Source organism: Microcebus murinus, chromosome 1, assembly GCF_040939455.1.
Source record: "Microcebus murinus isolate Inina chromosome 1, M.murinus_Inina_mat1.0, whole genome shotgun sequence".
NCBI classification, from domain to species: domain Eukaryota; kingdom Metazoa; phylum Chordata; class Mammalia; order Primates; family Cheirogaleidae; genus Microcebus; species Microcebus murinus.
The window spans coordinates 78,948,784-78,970,574 of NC_134104.1; the positions used below are offsets into that span (position 1 = coordinate 78,948,784).

Genomic DNA, 21,791 nt, shown 5'->3' on the forward strand with positions numbered 1-21,791 from the left:
CCGTTAAGAAATCTGAAAATTAGTGAAGGGTTCATTTCTTTCCAAGCCGTTTTTGAGTACCCAGAAGGATCTAAGGAGAGGCGGGGACAGGGCGTTTTTCCTCCAGAAGAGACAGCACGGACACTGATATTCCCAACACAGGCGAAATGGGATGCTGTGTTGGCGAGGTGGGAGTGGAAAGTGAACAGGAATGTTGCTTTTCTGGGCATTTGTTCTACGTTAGCGCTTGTGTACCTCAGGGCTGGGTATAGACTGAGGAATAAGATTTTGTTCATGCTCGTGCGGAGCATATAGTACATCAGAGGCGACATGTGGAAGTAGCTAATTTTAGTGGAGTAAATAAGAACTCTGGCTACTCCAGTCGGCGCTTAGTCCAATGGAACGCCCGGCGCGGGAAGTGGAACCAAATGTGGAAGGGTCGGGTTTCCGGGGTGGTGGACCCACGCGAGCGGCGCACCGTCAACATGGCGGCTGGGCTGCGGAAACGCGGCCGGCCGGGTTCCGCGGCCCAGGCGGCGGGATTCTGCAGGCAATGGCTACAGCGCGCCTGGCAAGAGCGGCGCCTACTGCTGCGGGAGCCACGCTACACGCTGCTGGTGGCCACCTGCCTCTGCCTGGCGGAGGTGGGCATCACCTTCTGGGTCATTCACAGGGTGGCATGTGAGTGCGCCGACGGGGAGGGGAGGGAAGGGAGGAAGATCCCACCCCACCCCCCACCCCCGACCCAAGCTCAGAATTGGAACTCAAAACCAGACTCCAGATTCATTAATTCATCAATTGCAGACCCATATCCCCTACCCGAAACCCAAGCCTGCTCGACAGAAAATTGGATGTTAATCCCGCCCACCATGACGGATGCGGCGACCCTAGAGATTGATTGGCTTCTCTGAACTTACAACCTGCCAGGCTAAGAAAGCAAACCAGCCCGGTAGTCGACCTAGGCCCTAGTTAAATGCACTGCTGCTGCTGCTTATGTCTGTGGCTTTGGACACGTCATTTCCCTTCCTGGATCTAAATTTTCTCATCTGTTCAATTCTGATGTCTTTGAAAGTCTCTTCTCAACGATGGCATTTTGTGACCTCTGGAGTCCATTAGGCATTATTGGCGACTCTTCTGGGGTTGACTCTAGACACTGGGCTTAAGGCACCTGGCTTTCTTGCTAAAGATAATTAATTCAACACATTTATTGAATGCTTATTATATGCTTAACGTTGTGCTAAATGCCAGTGGTACAGTGGTGAATAAAAGAAACACATTTCTGACTTGGGTATGTAGGCCTGGAAAAAGATAAGTTAGCAGACAATTACAATGTATCATATTCATTATGACAGTAGTAAGACAGGATGCTATAAAGGACACAGGAGGGCATTAAAGTCAGACCTGATCTTGAGAGGCCGAGGCGGGCGGATTGCTCAAGGTCAGGAGTTCAAAACCAGCCTGAGCAAGAGCGAGACCCCGTCTCTACTATAAATAGAAAGAAATTAATTGGCCAACTGATATATATATAAAAAATTAGCCGGGCATGGTGGCGCATGCTTGTAGTCCCAGCTACTCGGGAGGCTGAGACAGAAGGATCACTCGAGCCCAGGAGTTTGAGGTTGCTGTGAGCTAGGCTGACGCCACGGCACTCACTCTAGCCTGGACAACAAAGCGAGACTCTGTCTCAAAAAAAAAATAAATAAATAAAGTCAGACCTGAGGAGTCAGGCAAGGCTTCATAGACGGCCCTACAGTCCCCGCACTGGAAGGTAGGAACTAGCTAGTTGAGGAAAGAAGGAAAAGAGAAGAGGAAAGACTGTTCTGGGCAGAGAGGACCATGTATCAAAAACCTCCAGTCAGTCCAGGCACCATGGCTCACACCTTTAATCCTAGCACTTTGGTAGGCCAAGCTGGGAGGATTGCTTGAGGCCGGGAGTTCATGACCAGCCTGGCCCCATCTCTGTAAAAAATAGAAAAATTAGCCAGGTGTGGTGGTGCATGCCTGTAGTCCCAGCTACTCAGGAGACTGAGGCAGGAGGATCACTTGAACCTAGGAGTTTGAGGTTGCAGTAAGCTGTGATGATGCCACTGCACTCTAGCTGGAGTGACAGAGTCAGACCCTCTTTAAAAAAAAAAAGTTTAAAAAAAACTTACAGTCTGCTGGGCACAGAAGCTCACGCCTGTAATCCTAGCACTCTGGGAAGCCAAGGCAGGATGATTGCTCAAGGTCAGGAGTTCGAATCCAGCCTGAGCAAGAGCGAGACCCCGTCTCTACTAAAAATAGAAAGAAATTAATTGGCCAACTAAAAATATATAGAAAAAATTAGCTAGGTATGGTGGTGCGTGCCTGTAGTCCCAGCTACTCAAAAGGCTGAGGCAATAGGATTTCTTGAGCTCAAGAGTTTGAGGTTGCTGTGAGCTAGGCTGACGCCATGGCTCTCTAGCCTGGGCAACAGAATGAGTCTCTGTCTCAAAAAAAAAAAAAAGAAAGAAGTAACTAGATCATGTTGTCCTCTTCTAGACACAGAGATTGACTGGAAAGCCTATATGGCCCAGGTGGAGGGAGTCATCAATGGCACTTATGACTATACGCAACTGCAGGGTGACACTGGACCACTTGTGTAAGTGGGGATAGGAGGCTCAGGGAGGGCGTGAGGGGCTGGCTGGGTACCAGGCTAGGTGGCCTGACCCAGGCTCACATTCCCTCTCATCTTCCAGATACCCAGCTGGTTTTGTGTACATCTTTATGGGGCTATACTATGCCACTGGCCGGGGCACTGATATCCGCATGGCCCAGAACATCTTCGCTGTGCTCTACCTGGCCACCCTGTTGCTTGTCTTCTTGATCTATCACCAGACCTGCAAGGTAAGTCCATGCTACCAGAACTAAAAGGCCCCAACCTGGAATGGCTAGGGAGTGGGGATGATTCAGGCTTGTTGAGCTGACTTTGTTCCTCACTGTGCCCACCCCTCAGGTACCTCCCTTCGTCTTTTTCTTCATGTGCTGCGCCTCTTACCGTGTCCACTCCATCTTTGTGCTGCGGCTCTTCAATGACCCGGTGGCCATGGTGCTGCTCTTCCTTAGTATCAACCTCCTGCTGGCCCAGCGCTGGAGCTGGGGCTGCTTCTGTTTCAGGTCAACACCCCTCCCTTCTGGCCTCCTCTCTTACTTTGTGGATTTTCATTTCTTTCTTCCCAATTCTCTGTGACGGAGTAATGGAGTAGCCAGACAATGTGGGTCACTCGAGGCCCCACAGGCGAGTCCAGGTTCTGTAGAAAGTGCCCTGCCCTCCCACCCTCACACATGCCCTCTTCCCATCCTCTCTTCCCCCTAGACAACATCCATTGTTGGAATTGGTCATTGCACCTTTGAAATACTCAATATATGCTCACTCAGTTTGGGCATAGACACTAGGTATCTGCCCACTACCTCCAGTCTACTTGCAGGCTACCTTACCCTGCCTCTGGCTGTTCTGAGTGTGGACCCCACCCCCCATCCTGGAGTTTGCTGGCACAGGGGTGGGGTTATGTCTTTGGGCAGTGTGCATAGCCTGGGAGCTGATCTCCACCCTTCCTCTCCCCTGCCCACCCCAGCCTGGCAGTCTCTGTGAAGATGAATGTGCTGCTCTTCGCCCCTGGGTTACTGTTTCTTCTCCTCACACAGTTTGGCTTCCATGGAGCTCTCCCCAAGCTGGGCATCTGTGCTGCCCTTCAGGTACCTCCACCTTACTCTTCCACTTTCTAATGAAGTGGGTGCTACTCATCTGGTCTTCTTCCGTCCCTGAGACTTCCTCAAAGCCAAAAGGCAGGATTTTGGAGTTGTCTGAGCTGGGAAGCCACTATCTCTGGGCTTTAGCTTCATTATCTATAAAATAAGGGTATTGAACTAGATAGTCTCTGAGAGCCTTCCTAGCTCTGCCCATGTATTATTTGGTGAATCCAAACCTTAAAGTATTGTTATTACCTGCCTCCTCAGCTTCTTTGGCCACAGGCTCTGGCCTGGGTGTGTGTGTAGCTTTCCTAGTATTCTTGGTGGGAATTAACCTCTGAGGCCTACATCCTGCTCCCCTCAGGGATTAGCATTAAGCCTGGGGGTGAACCTTGGCAGCTCTGCTGACACCACACCCATCCTCAGGTGGTGCTGGGGCTACCCTTCCTGCTGGAAAATCCCGTTGGCTACCTGTCTCGCTCCTTTGACCTTGGCCGCCAGTTTCTGTTCCGCTGGACAGTGAACTGGCGCTTCCTCCCAGAGGCCCTCTTCCTGCATCGTGCTTTCCACTTGGCCTTGTTGGCTGCCCACCTCACCCTGCTCTTGTTGTTTGCCGTCTGCAGGTGGCACAGGTGAGAAGGTGGGAGGGGCAATGCTATGGCCTTAGGGGCTTCCCAGAGGAGATATTAAGCTCATGGAGGTGAGTCTGGAGTTTGGCCCACAATGAGGGCTTGATAAATGTCTAAATGGCTTCTTCCCAGGACAGGGGAAAGTATCTTGTCACTGCTGAAGGATCCCTCCAAAAGGAAGGTTCCACCCCAGCCCCTTACACCCAACCATATCCTTTAAATCATGGGAAGGTAAGTCTTGCCCTCTCCAGGTGCAGACAGGGTCAGTCAGTTAGGCCTTGGGGAGGGAAGGGGAACCCAATCATAGAGCTCTTATTCTTCACCAGACACTGAACTGAGCACTTTACATACTGAGGCATATTTTATTCTTAATTCTAAGTACTGGTCCACCATTATGAATGCTAACCCTCTCCCTGGTACTGTCCTAAGAGATTTAGCTACATTCTAACATTTAAAGCTCACAGGAGATGCTTAGACAGGGAGGTGCTCTTATTATCCTCATTTTATAGATGGCAAAATTAAGGCTTTAAGAGGTTAAGTAACTTACCAAGGTTACACAGCTAGTACGTGGGGGATTCAGACTCACTAGGCCTATGGCTGTAGGTGTTACTCCCTCCATATTAGATTGAGGAACAGGTCCAGATAGTAAAAAACTTGCCCAAAGGCATGCATCTAAGAATGGCAGAGCTAGTGGGCTATGTGACCCACAGACTTTTTTCCTCTGTTTTGAGACTGTCCCAACTCATGCCCCTTCTGCTCCTGCCCTTGGCCTTAACTACTGCATACAGATTGTTTCTACCCTCTTCACCTCCAACTTCATTGGCATCTGCTTCAGCCGCTCCCTTCACTACCAGTTCTACGTCTGGTATTTCCACACACTGCCCTACCTCCTGTGGGCCACACCTGCTCGCTGGCTCACACACCTGCTCAGGTACTGGCCGGGTCAACCTGGGAGAGTGGAAAGGGATTGGGAGCTCCTTATCCCAGGGCTATGACCATGGAGAAGCTAGAGGGATGTGGCTAGGGCATGAGGAGCTGAAGGGCTGCAGGCCTTGAAACTTGACAGAAGCTTGATCCTGTTTCTCATCTCCAGGTTGCTGGTGCTGGGGTTCATTGAGCTCTCCTGGAATACATACCCATCCACATCCTGCAGCTCTGCTGCCCTGCACGTATGCCATGCTGTCATCCTGCTGCAGCTCTGGCTGGGTCCGCAGGCTTTCCCCAAGAACGTCCAGCACAGCAAGAAAGCCCACTGAAATCCACCCCTTTCCCTCCAGTCCATTCAGGACCATGGGTGGGACAGATCCTGTCATCTTCCAAATAAACCTTGCCAAGTCTACCTCTGTATAACCCTCATGGAAATAAGGGAAGCTAGTGCCTGGACCAAGCTGTAAGGGGCATTTATGGGGCCGATAAAGAACTCACTCAGGTAGTCCTAAAGAGGCACTTTATTGCATAGGATTTGGGAACTGGCTCTCTCCCCTTCCACTGTGCTGCATGAAGCTCAGAGGATGGAGGAGAAGGGGGACGGGGTGGGGTGGGAGGAGCAGATTAGAGCAGGGAGGGCTGGGGGATGGTTTGAGGAGTGGGAGAGAGCACAGGCAGGCACTTTTTGTGGGGGTGAGAGGACTCTGGAAAGGGAGTAAGAAGCAGTGGGGACAGGCTGACACCAGCCTATCCCTTCCCAGCACTGAGGGGGCTCCTGGGTGGCAGTGACTTGAGTATGTTTCTGGGCACCAGCCTGAGCAGCAGCGGGCAACTGTCACATGTTTGCGGGGCTGTAGCACAGCAGGTGTAGTTGCAGGTTCTGGTCCCAGTGGCGCAGCAGCAGGAAGAGCCCCCGGGCTGCAGCCTTCAGGGCGGCCAGGTCAAGGCCATCGGGAAGGTCCTGGGCCCGCAGCCAGCAATCAGCCTTGGCAGCTGTAAGTTCCCATTCACCAAAGGCAGCAGCGCATCGGTGTTCCAGCCAGGCTAGTGCCACGGCAGTGGCCCAGGACCTGCCACGCAGGTCTGTACCACCCAGCCCTTCCGCCCCCTCTGAGGCTTCAGTGTCTGAGCCCCGCCCGCTGTCCACCTGGCCTGGGCCCTCTGAGCCCGAGCTGGGGGAGGGGCTGCAGGAGGCCGTGGCGCTGTCACCTTGGCCAACACCAGGGCCCAGAAGTGCCCAGGGAGATGAGGATGAGGTGGGGCTGAGGCTGGCGCGGTGCACCGCAAAGGGCGAGGCACGGCACAGGCGCTCCTGCGGGATGCGCACCGCAGCACAGAAGGGCGCGTCCAAGCGGAAGGAGCCGGGCGCCTCCTGCAGCCGCACCTGAGGAGAGAGGAGGTGGGGGGAGAAGCGAGCTAAGACAGCGTCCAGGCCCTGACGATGCCACCCTCCACCTCCCGAGTCCTCACCAAGGGCAGATAGTCATGGTCGCTTCCTTCACTGATGCCATCACTGGCTTGGCCCGGGTCGGGGCTGCAGAGTCTGCGACGGCGGCCCAGACTGAGCCTAGAGGGAGGCTGCGGGGGTGGGCGGTGAGGACCTCTTGTGGTGGCTACGGGGTCCCCCACAGCAGTCTTGGAGTTGCCATTTTGGTCTGAGTGCCAGGCACCTGCTGGAGAGCCTCCCTGAAGTCCTGCAGAGGAGCCAATCCGTGCTGGCAGGTGGTCTCTACACCCAGTTGCCCCTTACCTTTTTCCCACACTTGGGTTTTACCTTTAGAATGGACAAGTGTGGGCAGAGAAGCTGCATCTAGATGGCTCTGAGAGGTGGGTGGGGTGCCTGGGAGCTCAGCTGGCTCTGCAGGGGCACAGGGGATGGGGTCAGGTTTGTCCAGGAGGATGGCCAGTGCCGCGAGAACTGCACTTGAGAGGTCACCAGAGGAGGGCCCCTACCTGAGCTCCGCACCTGCAGGGTCCCCGGCAGGACCTCCCTAGTGGTAGCATCCACAGCTACAGGGCAGGTGAAGCAGGAGGGGGCGAAGCTGACCTTGCTTGTCTGAAGGGCTCGGAGCCAGCATCTCCGGGCATGGCCTGTGAAACCATGGAGCAGCATGCTAAACTCCCGCCACCTGCCCTCTATAGAAGGATTCACAGAAAAAAATCAGTGTTCCCCACAGCTTCTCCTTGTGTCTACTTTTGGACAGAATAGAGTGACTTCTTAGGCCCAGAACTAGCTTAGGCTCCCAACTTTGACAAGAAGTGGTCAGGCTGAACCTTCAACCATAGCAGGGTAAGGGCCCCCAGCCACCCAGAAATTCAACACTGTACACCACCCAGAGGAAGCCTTGACTGGCACCTTTTCCTTCACCCATTTCAGCACTGTCTAATAGAACTTTCTTCTACGTCTGCATGATGTTCTATGTCTGCGTGATCCAGTATAGTAGCCACTAGCCACATGTGACTACTGAGTACTTCAAAAGTGGCTAGTGCAACTGAAGAACTGAAAATTTAACCCTATTTAATTTAATTTAATTTAATTTTATTTTATTTTATTTTATTTTATTTTATTTTATTTTATTTTATTTTTTTTGAGACAGAGTCTCACTTTGTTGTCCAGGCTAGAGTGAGTGCCGTGGCGTCAGCCTAGCTCACAGCAACCTCAAACTCCTGGGCTCAAGCGATCCTCCTGCCTCAGCCTCCCGAGTAGCTGGGACTACAGGCATGTGCCACCATGCCCGGCTAATTTTTTTTTTTTTTATATATATATATCAGTTTGGCCAATTAATTTCTTTCTATTTATAGTAGAGACGGGGTCTCGCTCTTGCTCAGGCTGGTTTTGAACTCCTGACCTTGAGCAATCCGCCCGCCTCGGCCTCCCAAGAGCTAGGATTACAGGCGTGAGCCACAGCGCCCGGCCCCTATTTAATTTTAATAGTGTTTTCTTGAATGACAACGATTTGTTTTTATGTTATGGGCATTGTGACTCATTACAAGATCATGTTTCCCTCTGTGCTGGCTCCTAGGAAGATTGTCAGTTTTGGGTCCCATACTTGCAAGAGTACATAACCTTGTGGTGAACATCTTTAATATAACCTCATTCTCAGCTTTTATTTTCACTTTTTCCCATTGCTCTGCTTAATTTTTTATCTTATCAGTGTGATGAGGCACATCAGATCCTTTGTGAACAAGATGAGGTATAGAGAGTGATCAAACACACTGACCTACACCTCTGCTGCTTTCTGCCTATCCATGCCCTTGGGCCTTCAGTGGGCCCATTAGCAACTCACCCTGGTCAGCTGTGGTCTCAGCCCCTCTTCGGAGAGCCAGCTGCTCATTGTCCCGGACCACAGAGGCTGCTGTCAACCGGTGGAGTGCTTGGTCCCAAGCAGCTTCTCTTACAGGGGGTGACGGAGGCTGTGAGCCATCCCCAGGCCCCCACAGTGTCTCCAGCCCAACACCCACTTCCCAGCACATAGGCTGCTCCCCACACAGGGCCCGGATCACCACATGGCAGCGTGGAGCCTGAGGAGGCAGTGGCACTGCAGGAGGGGCTGACTCCCCATTAGGGGGCACAGCCGTGAACAAGAAGGGTGGTTCCATCAACATGTCCCAGTCCAGGGGGGCTGGGGAGAGCAGGTTTCCTAGGGAAAGAAGATGGCATAGGCTAGGGCAGTGTAGTACTCCGGGCTTCACCTCCCCAAGGCCTCCTTGGTGTCAGGGAAACCAGCTCCCTATCCAAACCTTACCTGAGTCATCCAGGCCCTGTCCCAGTTGTTGGCCTGGCTCGGGGCCTGGCCCATCTGGTGCTGCACCCAGAGACGGGTGCTGGGGTCTGCCAGAGACTGGGTTTGCCCGGCCTGGAGGGGATGAGAGGCTTCGGCCAGCCAGAGCCACCCTGTGCCGACGGCCCAGCACCTCACTACTCAAGGCCGCTGCCTGCATGTGAGATATGGGAGCAGCTGGTCAAGGAATGCCGGGCTCCTGACCATCATACATATACAGCTGGCCACAGGCTACAAGGACCTCCAGCCCCGGCTCCCTTCCCAGTGTCATCATACTCTACTCCCTATCTCCCACTTGAGGTTGTTACTTGTCTTTCTGTTTTTGTTTATGTCATGTCCTTCTTTGCCTGGCTAACTTATTCTACTAGACACGGCTCTTACTTTCCTGACTCCCTCAAATGAAGTTAGTTAGTCATGCTGACTCTGAGCCCACATAGTACCTTCTTCCTGTACTCATCACATGGTATTGTCATTATAGATTTACCCACCTATCTCTCTAGCTAAACTTCATAGTAAACTCTGCACAATGTCTGACACACAGCAGGTGGTAAATATTTGCTGGATACCTGGTGAATCAATGATGTGGGCTGAGTCTCACCTTGAATGGAGCTGGTGGTGGTGCAGGCAGGGGACAGGAGCGGGAGCCCGCATGTTCTCCATGGGCCAGGCTGCGGCAGCCCTGCTGAGAAGGGGGATCCAGGGGAGCACTACCCTCGGGGGATCCAGGGCCCTGGGAGCCTGGGGACTCACTGCTGCCTGTGGAGCCTGGGCCTGGCTCTGGGCTGGCAGAGCAGTGGGTGAGCACATACTGCTCACGGATGTACGAGGACTGGAAGATGCGGCGCCATATGGCTGTGTCAGAGGAGGGGTTGGGTCCAGGATCTGTGACTGGGTCTGTCAGAGCATCGGTACCTGCAGGGAGGCAGTAGAATAGACCCCAGTCCTTGTCCCTCCCACTGCCCACTCCTTCAACACTGCTATACCAGGGCACTCACTCCGCTCTGAGTCCCCAGCAGCCCATGGGCTGGACAGCTCTGCTGACACAGTGGCTGTTCCCAGTGGCTCCGAGGTGCCAGTGGGCTCCGTGCCAGGGCTGGCAGCAGATGGCACCTCCTCTGGGGATGGGAACACAGACCCACCCAAGCTCTGCCAGCCAGGATCTTGGCCCTAGAAAGAATATCATTGTGAAAAAAACTGATTGTATTTCAACATGGATTTTTGGGGGAAACAAACAAAAAGGTAAAACAAAAAATAAAAACAAAATAAAAAGCACACAAAAAAACCCTGATTGTAGTTATATACTACCTCTTTCCAAACAGGATGTTTTTTTTTTTTTTTTTTGAGACAGAGTCTCACTTTGTTGCCCAGGCTAGAGTGAGTGCCGTGGCATCAGCCTAGCTCACAGCAACCTCAAACTCCTGGACTCAAGCAATCCTGTTGCCTCAGCCTCCTGAGTAGCTGGGACTACAGGCATGTGCCACCATGCCCGGCTAATTTTTTCTATATATATTAGTTGGCCAATTAATTTATTTCTACTTATTGTAAAGATGGGGTCTTGCTCTTGTTCAGGCTGGTTTTGAACTCCTGACCTCGAGCAATTTGCCCACCTCGGCCTTCCAGAGTGCTAGGATTACAAGCGTGAGCCACTGCCACCACTGGCCCAAACAGGATTTTAAGATGGTTCACAGGAAGAGGTAATAAAGCTAACAAACCAGAAATAACAGACCAGTACTAAGAATGCAAGAAGCGAACATGTTAATCATAACAACTAACAGACTTGCTGTGGAGCTGAGCTTGAAGCTTGTCCCTGAGCTTCCTGGTAGCCAGGCAAAAGACAGTCTATTATATAGGCCTCATGATCAAAACAAGGGAGCATGCCTAGCTCTTTTAGATAGATAAAACTTTTCATTAAAAAAATAACTACCATTTCTGGCCGGGCGCGGTGGCTCAAGCCTGTAATCCTAGCACTCTGGGAGGCCGAGGCGGGCGGATTGCTCGAGGTCAGGAGTTCGAAACCAGCCTGAGCAAGAGCAAGACCCCATCTCTACTATAAATAGAAAGAAATTAATTGGCCAACTAATATATATATATATATATAAAAAAAATATTAGCCGGGCATGGTGGTGCATGCCTGTAGTCCCAGCTACTCGGGAGGCTGAGGCAGAAGGATCGCTTGAGCCCAGGAGTTTGAGGTTGCTGTGAGCTAGGCTGACGCCACAGCACTCACTCTAGCCTGGGCAACAAGCGAGACTCTGTCTCAAAAAAAATAAAAATAAAAAAAATAACTACCATTTCTCAAACTCCTGTTGTGTCAATTGTCCAGGTGTCCTGCCAAGAGCACTTGTGTTATGACCTCTAATTACAAAAATGTGTATAAACATTTACACACGAGGAAGTGGGCTCAGAGAGGTTAAATGACTTGCCCAAATCAAATGGCTGGTAAGTGGCAGAGTTGGGATTTACAATTGCATCTACAACCTATGTTATGCTCCTCTGTCACTCAGTTACAGGAAATATGTCACATGGTGCTTTCCACGGCTTTACAAGGTATATAGAGTACCTTGTGAAGTAGTGAGCAATAGTTTTGACAAAAACCTCACAGCAAGTGCTGGTGCTGTTTTCTGTGGCTATGTGCTTTAGTGACCCTGGGTGGAAGACCCCATGAAGAAGACAGGATGTGGTCACCTTGGGGGCCTAGTGGATCTCTGTGGAGCCCTAGGAGATAGTAGGGGAGCTTGGCAGAGAGAAGCACAGGGAATGGAAGGGTTTGGGAGAGATGCGGGGACTTCCACCAGCCCAGGCCCACCCACCACACCCAAGCCCAGGCCTACCCCTGGCAGGTGAGGCCGGAAGCCATCCACCCTGAAGAGTGAGCAGTAACCCAGCAGCTGGTCCCCAGGGTAGAGTGCTGGGATCTCCCGGGGGGTCAGCAGCGCTTCCACGGCATCGGGCACAAACCAGTCCACAGAGATGTCACTCAAAGCAGGCTCCAGAGCCTTCCTCAGAGCCTGCACCAGCTGTGGGGAGTGGCCAGAGGGAGGGAGAGAAAGGTATCACACAGCCAGAGCGGGAAGGTCGCTCTTCCCCAGTGCCATGTGCCCAGCCCTTGGGCTGATGGGGAGCAGGGTCAGGCTGGAGAAGAAATGGGACAGGAACAAGCAAGAGGATTGCGGGCTCAGTTCCCAGGTTGTGGTCTGGATCCCTGGCCTGAGCTTTGCCGTGTGGATGGGGTGGGACCGTGAGGATGAGGCTCACTTCCAGGACAAGGCTGAGAGTAAGATTTGGAAGGTGGCTTCACACCTTTGGCCTTCCACAGCACCCCACAGCAGCGCTAACAGCTCTGCCCCCGATTGGTGTATCAGGGAGAGGAGACATTGGAGAGCTGAGGGTCCAGGGCACCCCATGGCCTGAGTGGGTTCTGTTTCAGACATGATGTGTAACTTGGGAGAAGGACTTCCAGGTGTAGGGAACAGGGCTGGGCTCAAGCTCACCATGGGCTGCAGTCTCTCTCCAGGCCTCAGGAAGTAGGCCTGGCCCCTGCTGAGGGCAGACAGACCCTGGAGCAGCTGGTGGCAGGCGGGCCCCAGACCAAAGGAGAAGCACCTAATGAGGGAAGGGAAGCAGCTGTGACCTTAAGGAGCCCCTTGGCAGGGCTCAATCGTAGGCACCTGGTTCTGCCCATCCCATACCTGGCTGCCCCCCTGTGCCACCTCATGAACTCCAGGGTTTGATGAGTGGTGGCAGCCATGGGCGAGGCAGCAGTGAGCAGGAACAGCTGCCGAGGGTGGGCCCTGTGCTGGGGCTGCCCCATGGCCCAGTCTAGCACAGCCAGCACGTCTGGAGGGCCACTCACAGCCTGCAGGGTCTCAATGCTGTCACAGATCAGCTGCACAGTGTCCTGGAGAAAGAAGGGATGGGCTGGGCCATGCTGGGCTGAAACATCTCCACGAGGTCCCCAAATCCCCGGACCACACTCACATCACTGCAAGGCCGGCTCTCTGGAAAGAACGGTTGCACCGACATCCCAAACATGGCCAGGTTGATGAGCGTCTGGGGTGGGAGAGACTTCACAGCTAAAACAATGGCATCCTGGGGAGGGCGGGGAGGGCAGTGTGAGGCAGGCCCCCCAGCACTGCTCGCCTTCTCCAGACCATGATCAGAACGAGGGGCTGGATGGGGTAACCTGGGAGAGGCCCAGCATGCGTACGAGTGAGACCCTGAATATGTGCAGGAAACATTTTTGTGTAGGGGACTGTGAAGGTATATGTGAAACTCACGTGTCTCTGAGTGTGACTCTGTACGAGAGGCTCTTGGCATCTGAGAGAGATGCATGTATGGGTGAATTCGAGAAAGAGAGACCTGAGAGTGTGTATGTGTGCGGGGTTAGGGGTCAGGGCAGGGCTGCTCTCTAAGGGAGTCCCCCTGAGGAGATGCTGTCTGGTTCCTCTTTGGAAGATGGCGTTTGAAGCAACAAGGTGACTCGTGGCTGGCCCACCTCTGACCCGCTGCCCCACCCACGCAGGCCTGCCCATGCTATGCCCCCACAGGCCTTGTGTGCTGCACTGCTGCCATCCAACAGAAAGAGGAGCTCCCGAGTAGCTGTGCCCAGGTGTCCAGGCTTGGAGCTCAGGTCTGGGCAGAAGCTTAGCATCAGCACAGGGTTCAGCAGGATGTCCTTGTGGAAGCGTCGCTTCAGGAACCACACCTGAGCATGGGAGCCCTGCATTAGGCTGAGCAAGGCTTACTGCTACTTTGTCCAGTGTGGCCAGTGGGACCTGGCCTGGGGACATTTTTCTATCTGATCTACCAAGAGGGGATATCTTTTGTAGTAGTCTGAATAAAGGCAGGGGCAGGGACAGGTGGCTGTCCTCTGCCTATGTCACACCTAGCTTCCATTCTCTGGGACATATCTCAGGGAGACCCACATCTGCCTTCTACGAAGCTGGGTGGCAGCTATGTAGGGGTCTTTCTGTGGAACGAGGCCCCCATCCCAACACGAGCCTGCTCGCCTGCTCCTCGTGCACAAATGCAACAGCAATCAGGCCACGAGCCCCTGCAGCCATACCTGCCGGTCCCCATCGCTGTCCCTGCGCTCCAGCCTCTGGAAATCACGACGGGCCCTCACCTGGGCCTCATATTCTGCTGAGCTCAGGCTGCCCGCCTCCAGCATCAGGTGTGGCTGATGTGGCTCTGAGAGGAGACGACACAACTCCGTCAGGGAAGTCCCTGCCTCTGGCCTCCAACTGTGTAGTCCCACTGTCCTGGAAGGAGCCTGCATGCAGGTCCAGCCTTCCTGCACCATGGGCCCCACGCTCACAGATGACTTGACCCCCTGGTTTGGGGCCCAGACATCTGTAATTGAAAAATGCTACCCAGGTTGTTCCGAAGCAGGCCAGAGTTGGCCCACTGTAGCTCACCACTGGGGTGCAGCAGGATCTCCAAGGTCCGATCACAGCGGTGGCCTTCTGCCAGTGTGACACAGATGGTTGCCGCAGAGCTGGCATGAGGAGGGGCATCTGCCCGTAGAGCATGAGAGGGGCTCTCCAGGCCTGAGGGACATAGAGGCAGGAAGGGGTGATGCAACCATCACCCCAAGCCAGTACCAAGAGCACAAACATCACAGTGTTGTGGGCTGAGTGTTCTGAGTTTGCTCTATAGAGTCAAACAGACAAGGGAGGATTTGCCTTCTTTCATGGGGTGGGAAGTGGATTCCCAGCTCTGTTCCTGGCTGGTCAAAGAGTTATACATCAACCAATTGGTGACTTAGCATCCCCCACCCCACCTCTTGTACAAGGGGAATCCACTTCATCACTTGATCTGTTCTCCTATTGGTGGTGGTGGGGGATATAAATAAATTACCTTGATAAACTGGGGGGGGGGTAGAGGCAGCCAGGGGATGCTCCCACCATTACCCTGGAGGTTCCTAAGGGTTAGTCACTGACTTTTTGTCCTATGTTCCTCCCATCTCTGAGTCATGATTATTTCCCAGTCAGCTGCACTGGGAGGGACGGGCATCTGAAAAGAGGTCAAGTCAGGCCAGACGCACCCACCTGCCAGCAGGCATGGCCCAGTCACCAGCATCTCGAAGGAGAAGGTATATGGGGCAGGGCAGCGGGCAGGACCTGAGAACACGTCCAGAGGGGCAGCCGGCTCCTCCCAGGGCACCCCTTCCTCCTGAGGGCTGCCCACCCCGAAGCAGCTGGTGGGGCTGGAAGGGAGCACGAGGAGGGTCACTGGGCCACTGTGAAGGCCCCTAGCCCCTCTGGCTTACTGGCCCCAGCCCTTCCTCACCCTGCCCATCCCCTGGGATACCCTGCCAAAGCCCCCTCACCCGCACTAGACCCAGAGAAGCCGAGGGAGGGACGAAGAGAATCACCATAGGCCCAACCTGTCGTCACAGAGCCCCGGAGGCCTGGGGGGCCCTGGTGGGCCTGGCAGGGCCAGCGGGGTGAGCACAGTGGGCAAGACCACATGCAGCACCCCGTCAGGCCTTGAGGGCAGCTCCCGGCTGCTGTGCAGGGTCACTGTCATGGTGCCAGCCGCAGCGATAAGGCCTGTGGGCAGCACCAGCGTGGACCGGGCCTGGGCCAGATCCAAGACAAGATGACCTATGATGAGTGAGAAGAGGGGTCAGAGGGAGCTGGAAGCAGAGGAGGTAGGGGAAGAAGGGGAGCAGGCACCAAGTCAGGGAGCCTGGGCAAGGGGGACTTTGCATGACCAATGGGACACTGGGCTAATGTGCTGGTGATGCAGGATGGAGGCATGAAATGATGATGGTAGCAGAGGCAGATGGTGGAAGGATCCAGCTGTCATCAGGCAAGGGAGAGTGGTATCCTTGCTAATGGAGGGCTGGGGAGAAGGGGGCATGTCCACTCCAAGGGCCCTGGACATCCCATAGCCTGTGTCCATCTTCCCCTGCCTGCCTCTGCCCAGTCAACCCTTGGGCACCATTCCTAGTAGACAGACATCTCCCTGTGGCCTGGGACCCACTCTGCTCATAAATCTCCTGCTCGTGCACCATTAGGGGCTCCCCATTGCCCACTAGGGTGGCTCCAGAGTTTTCTACCTGAGAGGAGCTTAGCAGCAGTAACCTGCTTTCACACAGGCTAGAAGACATAAAGCTTCATTTGCATGCCAAGGACACCATTTTATTTAGATCATAGGTTTATTTGGGGACTGGCAGAGCTGTGGCAGTCACCACTGCTGCTAAAGGAATAATGGCCAGGTGTGTTGGTCTGGCCCCAGCCCACCTTTACAGCCCTACTTCACCTCACTTCCCCACAATAGTCATTTGATCATCCTTTCGAGAAATACTTGCTGAATAAATGAAGAGAAGAAAGAGATGGAAGGAAAGGAAAGAAGTGAGTAAGAAGGGGTAAGAAAGGGGCTTCCCTCCCAGCCACCTGATACAGTGGAGAGAGCACAGCAGCAGGTTTTGAGTGTCAGCCCTGTGACTTCTAATGTGTCCTTTGGTAACTCTCTGGTTCTGAGGGGCCTCAGTTTCTTCATCCATAAAATGGGGATCACGATAACTATATCTCAAAGATTGTGGTGAGGAACAAATGAGATAATGTATACAAAGCACCGAACATATATGTAATGACCGTTGCTATTATTTTCACCCACCAGAAAAGGGGGAACGGGAGCAACGCTTCCATTACATACCACTCAGGATTCAAATGAGGTGACACCAGTGACTGTAAACTGTAAGTCACTGTAAACATGAGGTGTTTTATTACCATTACCCAGGATAACCTACTTCCAAACCTTTATTTATACCATTGTCCCTACTCTCCACTTAACCAAGTCCTATCCTTGCTTTCAGTCAAATACTGGCTCCACCTCCTTCTGGAACATTCCTGGGGCCTAGCCCAGAGCTCACTCTGGCTTCTAATAACCTGCTGAGCTTATGCCAACTCTCAACACCACTGGATTCTGTCCCTCTTTTTACCCAGATGGCAAATCCCATGGGAAGGAATCAAACATATGAATGAATAAATGGGAAGAATGGAGTGAAAGCCACAGAACCTAGCACAGGGCTGGGCTTCCATCCCCTCCCCCCAGCACTTACTGGGCCCCTTTGTGTCAGGTTCTGTGTGAGATGCTGGCACTTGGAGATGACCAAAACCCGACAGTCCTAAGCTCAGGAGCTAAGGGTCCAGAGGAGACAGACGTACAGACCTGTGACAGTTACTCCCCTAGGATGTGCTGTAGGGGGTGGCACAAAAGGCGAGGAGCAAGGAAACAGTGCACCCATTGCTTGTCCGGAGTCAGGGAGAGTTTCCCAAGGAGTGACATTTGAATGGATTTTAAAGGACAAGTACAAATTTGCTCACTAGAAGATGGGAAGATGGAGCCAGGAAGTGTACAAGGGCCGGCCAGTGTGGCAAGTTTGTGGTACCTGGTGTGGGGGAGGGAGAGGGACGGCAAGGGGTGAGGGCCTTGGCTGCTGGGCCAAGGAGTTCCTGCTTGATCCAGGAGCTGGCACATTCACACGGGGCCAGGCTGAGAAGGTTTGTAGCCTAAAAGGTAAGGGGCCGAAGGCGGGTATCTGGGGAGGGCGCGCCCTTTGCAGCACGAGGGGGAACTATGGTCTGGGCTGCAAGCCTTATGCTGCCTGTGTCTGTCTCCCTGGCTGTGAATCTTGGGCCAGGTCTGGGCCATATTCTCCCAGCACCTGGCACAGGTCAGGTGCCCAGTCCATGACTGTTGAATAAAGGGATGAATCAATGAATGAAAAAATCAGCGCCTGGAGGAAGCGAGGAGGGGCGGGACGCACAGCGGGTGCAGGAACCTGGCTGGATTTCGGGAGCGCGCGGCGCGGACGCAGGACTCACCCTGTGCGCAGCGGCGGGGCGGGGCGGCCCCCAAGCCGGGGCCCAGCGCGCGGCAGCAGGCGGCCTGCGAGCGTCGCCGGCTCTGCAGCTGGAAGGAGACGCGCTGTCCGGCCGCCTCGGCCTCGAAGCCGGATACCACCTCAGCCTCGGCCAGCGGGTACACGAACACGCCTGCAGGGAGGGGCGGGCAGGAGGCGGCGTCGCATCCCTCCCGGCACCCGCTCCCCACCGCCCGGCGCGCGCGCCCCGCCTCACCGTCCACCGGCTGCGGCTGCGGGTTGTGGTAGGTGAGCCGGGCCCGCAGGCTGAGGCAGGGTCCGTTGGCGCAGGCCCGGACCCAAGAGTCCGTGAGGGGCAGCGGCGTCCAGCTGGAGGGGCAGTACAGGCCGGGCATGGTGCCGGGAGGCCGGCCCTGGAGGCGCGGTGCGCAGGGTGAGTCCGGGGCGCCTCACCCCGCGCCCCTGAAAGCCAGCGCGACAGTCTAACTCAGGCACCCGGACGCGGGCCTGCAGGGGGCGCAAGACCGAGCGGGGGCTCCTGCCAGGCTGACAGGTGGCGGGGGGAGATAAGAAAAGGCGAGGCGGGGGGCATGGCGAGGTGGCATCCTCGCTGGTTACCTGGGAGGCCGGGCGGAGCGCAGCTCTCGGCAGCGCGGGGACCGGGGAGTGGAGGGTTAATGATTAACTAGCGCTGGGGGCGCCCGGCAGTCCCGCTGCTCGCGCCTCTGGGGGGTGGGGGAGGCGGTCACAGCTGTTCCATCACCCGCTCCCGGGCCTCACCTCCACCCCCGTACCTGCCGGCCCCCCGGGGCTCCCCGCGGCTGCCAGCTGTCGGAAGTAGCGCGGGTGGAGAGATGGAAGATGCTCTGGGTGAGGAGCAAAGGTTTAAAGGGCCAGCATCCTCCCGGGTGCCCCCAGCCCAGCAAGGGACAGCAGGGGCGGGGTGGGATGGGAGGCTGAAAGGGCCGCAGTCTTTCTCTGGTGCCTCATCCGGCTGGGGCGCGGGCTGGAGTGGAGGGGGTTGGGGTGGGAAAAATGAGAGAGGGAAGCGAGAAGACGGGGGTCTTTCGGAGGCAAGACCCAGAGAGGTGTCTGGGCAGGGGACTCCAAGGGATCTATCCAAGGCACCTCTCCCCACCCTGGCAGAGCTGGTCTGGGAGTAGCGGGCGGCTGCAGTCACCACTGCCCCTACAGGGGATGCTGCGGGCCGGGTCTTGGGGCGCCCCCTCCCTCCCGGCAGGCTCAGCCTCACCCTCGCGTCCTCGGCGGAGTTCTGGGCGCCGAGACGGGACCAGGGTGGGTGGTACCGCCTCTGCGCCCTGGGCTGCACTGGGTCCCGGCACCCGCGGGGCGCCAGCTCCCGATTCCAGCTGCCGCGGCTCTGAGTCCCCGCAGGGGCGCCGGCCCTGGCAGTGGTGGTCCCGCCCCCGCTCCGAGAGGCCGCCCCTCCGGCCCGCCTCGGCCCCGCCCGCCGCTGCGGCTGGGCTGTCGCTCCCGCCTCCTGCGGGTGAGGTACCGCCTCAGCGCCAGCGCCGCTGCCAGAGCCAGACAGGGCACTGCAGTGCAGGCACCGCGTCCCCGCCGCCGCACGGTCCCCAACAGTGCGGGACGAAGCCTCCGAGGTCCCACCCTTTCCATTCTTCAGGAAGTGAGGCATCCTGCAAGAGCAGCAGAGCCGCTCAGTCTGCAAGCCCCAGCATCACAGCGACCCTAGCTATCCCGTTATCCCCGTGCCCAGCCCAGCCCCCGCCCTCGGTAGGCTTCCCATCACTGCAGTGACCCTCCCTCCTCACTGCAGCGAACCCCAGCGCCCCGTCACCACAGGACTTTTTCCTCAAGAAGCCAGCCCCTTTCCAAAGTTATCCTTCATTACTGTAGAAAACCTCCCCCGTCCCTGTAGGTAGCCTTAGTTCGGGCAGTCACTTCTGTGACAAAGCGAGGATTCCCCATCACTGCAGCGACTTCCTCCCGCCCGGGAACAGCCAGGCTTGCCATCACTGCAGTACCATCTCCCCACTTTTGCTGGGGGTGGGAGGGTGTGCAGGATGGCTCACTCAGGCCACAACCGCCTGGTCCCTTCAGTTGCCTCAGGCCTTGGGAGCGAAGCCTTCCAGCCTGAAGAGGCTTCTCCTGGCTCCAGACCACCCTGTCGTAGAAGTGACCCCCCACACACTCACCACACGCACACCACCGCAGCGCCTCAGTAGAAAACATCCCTGCTTGTAAAACAGCTCCCTTATTATTGGCAGATTGTTCATGTGCTTGACAGTGTGGTGCTGCAAAGGGTTAGGAAGTCTATAAAACCTAGCCAGGACACCTGAGGGAGAGTCTGGAAGTCCTGGAGAAGTGAGGGGAGGTGACCATGCTTGTGGGTCACCCATGCAAGCTTTTTTACCCATGCCACAGATTCCACAAAGAGAGCTTGAGGAGAGCCAGGGTAGGTGGCAGCCAGTAGGGAGTGGGCTTTCAAGCCACACCCAGGGTTCTCACTAGTCCCTATTAAGTCAATCCTTCCGCTTCCAATCACCACCACCGAATGCCTCCTTGAGCATCTGAGCCCTCAACCCCAACTCTCTCCCTTGCTCAAACCACTTAGCGTGATGGAAGGAGCTTGGCCTGTTCCTAGGGAACTTCATGGGTGGGAATGCAGAAGGACAATACAGGAAGCACAGACACAGTCACACCGATCCAGCGCACATGGAGCTCCAGCTGGGTCTCAGCCCTGTTGTTTCCATAGTGTTTGGGCCGTGGTTCCATTGACCTCTCTCCTCCTTTCTCTGTTAAGCCCACTGTCAGCTCCGTTAGGCACAAGGGTCCCTCTTACAGGCCTGGGAAGAAACAGTGGATGGGCTGGTGGTCCCTCCAGGTGATCCAGGTCCCCAGGCAGCACCAGCCTTGGTCCTGAGGGCTCCACAAAGGCACTGGCAGTGGCTACCTCCCCATAGGTGCCTTGTGCTCTGCCCCTTCAGCAAATGGAACAAGAGTTTTGTATGGTCCTCAGACCAAATGTGAGGCTACAGGAACCATCATTAGGAGGCCTCAGACACATGGAAATGGAAAAAGACATCCTTGTCTTTGGTCCTAAAGAGAGCTTGGAAGTAAGAGGGTCTCCTGAGAAGAAAGGGTCCCTATCAGAGACCAGACACACACATTGGCAGAAGCCAAATTTTACTGGGAGGCTGGAGCAGCTCTGAGATCCTGCTGGGAAGGCTGTCTTAGCAGCTCCACTGAGGGATAGAGCAGCATGCAGCAGGGGGCAGCCAGTGCTGGCTGCCTGGCACCTGGGCTGGGGTGGGAGAGCAAGAAGGGTGGGTCTTTGCAGCCTAGCTGGAAGGCACTCTGGTGGTGGGATGGCAGCATGGCAGCCAAGGGCAGAAGAGGACAGCATAGCCCTGGAGGGCCCAGAAGCCACGTTCCAGGAGGTGTCGGAAATCAGAGGCAGGGCTGAAGGATGCCTTGGGGCTTGGATGGTCTGCTCTGTGCCACTCACAGGGGAGGGGGTGGGGGATATGGAGGCGAAAAGAGGTAGCCTGTGCCAAAAGAGGCTCACACTTGAGAGAAAGGGGCAGACAGATAAGCAGTTTCAGGAGAATGAGATAAGTGCTGCATTAAAAAAGAGTAATTGGATGGTATAAAAGCTTTTAACAGGCAGCTTTTCAGAAGGTCACCTAACCTGTGGGAGGGTGTTTAAGCTGAGTCCTAAATGGGAGTTCAGCAATGAAGATGTTTCAGGCAGAAAAATCAGCTTGTCAAAAGAGAGAAGCTTGATTCGGTAGCTCAAGATCATAATCCTAGCACTTTGGGAGGCCAAGATGGGAGGATTGTCTTGAGGCCAGGAGTTTGAGACCAGCCTGGGCAACATAGTGAGACCCCATCTCTACCACAAAAAAACAAAAACAAAGGTGAGCGAGCCAGAGGGACTAAGGAAAA

The 21,791-nt window shown here is 55.1% G+C and overlaps 2 protein-coding genes across 3 annotated transcripts; one reads left to right on the forward strand and one right to left on the reverse strand.

Moving 5' to 3' along the window:
* The first annotated feature begins 434 nt into the window (after positions 1-434).
* Positions 435-5,655, forward strand: ALG3 (ALG3 alpha-1,3- mannosyltransferase). Of its 2 annotated transcripts, none has more exons than XM_076003490.1 (9): positions 435-660; positions 2,500-2,599; positions 2,697-2,844; positions 2,954-3,114; positions 3,573-3,693; positions 4,114-4,319; positions 4,449-4,524; positions 5,102-5,247; positions 5,410-5,655. In XM_076003490.1, exons 1-9 carry the CDS (start codon positions 465-467, stop codon positions 5,570-5,572), a joined length of 1,317 nt encoding a protein of 438 aa, XP_075859605.1. In that variant the 5' UTR covers positions 435-464; the 3' UTR covers positions 5,573-5,655. The 2 variants fall into 2 exon arrangements, with proteins under 2 accessions (XP_075859605.1, XP_075859610.1); XM_076003495.1 differs by having other exon boundaries at positions 436-623.
* Positions 5,656-5,722: 67 nt separating this feature from the next.
* VWA5B2 (von Willebrand factor A domain containing 5B2) lies at positions 5,723-19,274 on the reverse strand. Its single transcript, XM_076003505.1, has 19 exons — positions 18,118-19,274; positions 17,863-18,033; positions 15,414-15,633; positions 15,076-15,233; positions 14,443-14,574; positions 14,091-14,215; positions 13,575-13,730; positions 13,004-13,114; positions 12,715-12,923; positions 12,517-12,628; positions 11,857-12,042; positions 10,021-10,192; positions 9,624-9,937; positions 8,990-9,179; positions 8,531-8,884; positions 7,197-7,334; positions 7,018-7,101; positions 6,714-6,937; positions 5,723-6,627 (listed from the first exon to the last, which is right to left on the reverse strand). The coding sequence occupies exons 1-19, from the start codon at positions 18,254-18,256 to the stop codon at positions 6,079-6,081; spliced, it is 3,744 nt and encodes a 1,247-aa protein (XP_075859620.1). The 5' UTR covers positions 18,257-19,274; the 3' UTR covers positions 5,723-6,078.
* Between the last annotated feature and the right edge of the window lie 2,517 nt (positions 19,275-21,791).